This window comes from Anneissia japonica, unplaced genomic scaffold (genome assembly GCF_011630105.1).
Source record: "Anneissia japonica isolate Jap-2015-1 unplaced genomic scaffold, ASM1163010v1 scaffold1217_len86699_cov187, whole genome shotgun sequence".
Taxonomy (NCBI): Eukaryota; Metazoa; Echinodermata; class Crinoidea; order Comatulida; family Comatulidae; genus Anneissia; species Anneissia japonica.
Window position 1 is genome coordinate 2043 of NW_022723907.1, and position 3205 is coordinate 5247.

At 31.3% G+C, this 3205-nt stretch overlaps 1 protein-coding gene across 2 annotated transcripts in view; it reads left to right on the plus strand.

Moving 5' to 3' along the window:
- The first annotated feature begins 718 nt into the window (after positions 1–718).
- LOC117112420 (ALX homeobox protein 1-like) overlaps positions 719–3205 on the plus strand; it is a 16480-nt gene continuing 13993 nt past the window's right edge. The window contains exon 1 of one of the 2 annotated variants that reach the window (XM_033255493.1): positions 719–1235. In XM_033255493.1, the coding sequence (XP_033111384.1) occupies positions 882–1235 (354 nt within the window). In that variant the 5' untranslated portion in view covers positions 719–881. The remainder of the gene's footprint in view (positions 1236–3205) is intronic. The other variant, XM_033255494.1, reaches the window with a different exon arrangement.

Here is a 3205-nt window from a genome sequence, read left to right on the forward strand (position 1 = left end):
ATCATTATAATATACGGTATATTATATTATTATATATATACATATATAATATGCAAATATTACAAACAGTATCGTTATTATATACTGTATCCCATATCTAAGAAGTTGCATCAAACTTCAGTATTTATTGACATTACATTTGTCTATTTAATTATATACAATATATATATATAATATATATAATATATATAGTAATAATATATATATAAGATATATATATAATACATATATAATATATAATAATATATATAATAATATATAGTAATAATAATATATATAATATATATATAATANNTGAGACCAATATGAGACATGGCATACTGCATGGTCTATATTGGGACTTGTTAAAAAATTTCTTCGAAAACACTTCAATTGATGGTTGTGTGGTTCATTCGTTGAAAATCGTGGTAATTTTAATGCCCACATCATAATCTGCATTATAATCACACATTGTACTTTTTGATCACGTGACAAGATTAATAATGATTGTGGACTGATAATGAAATGTGGAAATACAGACAGCCTCGTGTTAATGAGATAAAAGGTCCCGTGAATACATCTTTGGGTTGGTCTTCGGTAGGAAAAGGGATTTTAGATTACCTGGAAATTAACTAATTTCATTCGTAAATTAGACCTCTGCCGAATGTCAACAACGGGTTCCTCTTCCAAAAAACCACGCCTTCACTGGAAACATTTAAAAGATTCGCTACTAAGAGTAGAAACCAATCATAATTTTGTCTCTTGAATTGTACGAACCACTTTCATTGGAATACATTTGATTTGGTTGTGTGAACTCTAATTCAAATAATACGTTTCATTATTGAGTGCAGCATATCTTATTCAGAATTACTAAGTATTTTTGTATTCTATATTGTACTAAAATGAGATTACACAGCTTGCTTTCTCCTCTCGTCTCTTCGGTAGATTCCAGCCCAACAAAAGAAATGACAGCCTCAACGCTAAGTCCATCTGAAACTCCAGACAAAGTCAGTGACATGGACGATCACAAATCTGTAGATGATAAAGATGAAAGTAAAGTGGACAGTGACAAAAAAGATGCAAATGGAGACTGTAATGATGATGGTACGAAAAGGAAAAAGAGAAGAAACAGGACAACGTTTACAAGTTTTCAATTGGAAGAAATGGAGAGAGTTTTCCAAAAGACGCACTACCCGGACGTTTACTGCAGAGAACAATTGGCTCTACGATGTGATTTGACAGAGGCCCGAGTGCAGGTAAAACTACGTTATTTTCACTTTTTCACTCTTTTTTTACGTTAAGCGGAACCGAAAGTGATAAGATCTCAAGCTTAATAGCAAAATCGAAAGCTTCCGAATAAAGTTAAGATCCTAAGTATTGAACTGATACTGCTCACTGTTATGAAATAACCATGATTTAATAAAATACAAATTGAAATGTTCCTGAAGTTAAACAAGTTTAAATTGGGTTCAATCAAGTTCGCAACGTTTAGTTAAGGGTGCCTTTTTTCATTCGGCACTAACTGTGTGGAACCTGTTTGTCTTCCCAACACGTTTTGTTCAGCTTATTAATGACAGACTGAAGTTACTCTCACGCGGAACATAAATGTCGCGTTATTAATGGTTAAAAATATCGGTTTATTGTCATTATCTAATGTTTCCATGTGGGTATGAAGATAATTACTAGTGACTAGAAAAACAATCATAAACGGGTGTGAAATTCTTTCTAATTTTAGTTTCTGAAAGACCTTTTTTCATTTGCATTGTTATATAACGGGGGGGTTTTTTTTGTATTGTATTTGAGAACCATAGAAAAAGCAATGTACATGAGTCGGTAGGAAATACGACACTGAAAATTGAAAATTTTGACTTGTTCTAAGAATATTTCATGGTCACAGGATGTTTCATATATGACAAATACTCACACATATTGTAGCTTTTCAAATGCAAAGCTTTTGTCTCGGAACGCCATGACCCTAGACTAATTAAAACGAGTTAGTCACCTAGGTTGTGTATTTTTTAGAAAGACAATGAGCTATGGATTTCAACTTTTAACATAAATTTAAAACATTTTCTGTTGGCCTTTGGAATGGGCCTATTTATTTTCTTTTACTTGGTCCCGTTTATATTACTCAATAATAAATAATTTTAAAATATAAACTAATTTTAAAATATTTAAAATTAGGCTACGCCGATTGCAATAAACTAAAATATTAATCAAATTGTCTATAGTAGAAAACATAAGATATTAGTTTAAGGAATCAATATTCGTGTTGCTTTGAAGATACACATAGCCTAATATTTGAGGACTATAGTAATATGGAACACGTTTATGTGTATTTTTTTTTTTTAAATGTTATTCCGAATTTGAACAGGAAATATATATTTAATAGTCATAGTTGTTATGTTAATATAAGAGAACGCAAGTCATTTAATACGCCGAAGGCATATAGGCCTATGAAAACGGGTGAATATAAAATAGTGCTCAAATAATAGGAACAAATTATATTACTATCGTATGAAGCATTATTTTTTAACGAAAAAGTTCTTTATCATTTGCACAAAAAGTGTAGCCTACAACTATCCTAATTCGATATCAACACTTCTTTATCTAATACAACTGATAAGATACTTTCTCGTTGAAGAGCTATGCTTGATATTAGGCCTAACATCATTATGTTCTTATTTCAGAACTCTATATTAGAGACAGCGTTAGAATACAGAACGAAAGGGTTCTTTTGTACCGTATCATTGTATATAAAAGTGTGCCTCTGGCGGTTATTCAGCTACGAAGAGCCTGGTGAAATGGCAATAGGCCACATACATCACTGTGGTCAAGTATTACGCTTGCATAGATAGTGTAACGTTTGCAGGTTCGAGTCCTACTAGGACTTAACTGTCTTGCTAGGCCTAGTGCTGAAATAAATGTATATATGGTAAACAGTAATTTATATTGTTAATATGTTACATTCAACAGAGGCAAAAATCTGCAAGAGTTTAAAAAAATTGTTGTGTTTTTTGCTCGATATGTATATACACTTACTGTACTAAGCCAATGATTTTTTGGAATGAATGAATGAATGAATTGATTTGAAAACAATTAACTGCAACGTGTATAGTACAGAAAAACGCCAATCTTCAATGTACTTTTAAAACATAGGCATACTCCCTAATTAGCAGGCCTTTATATATATATCTCATATAAATGGGTGTGTATATATATGGAC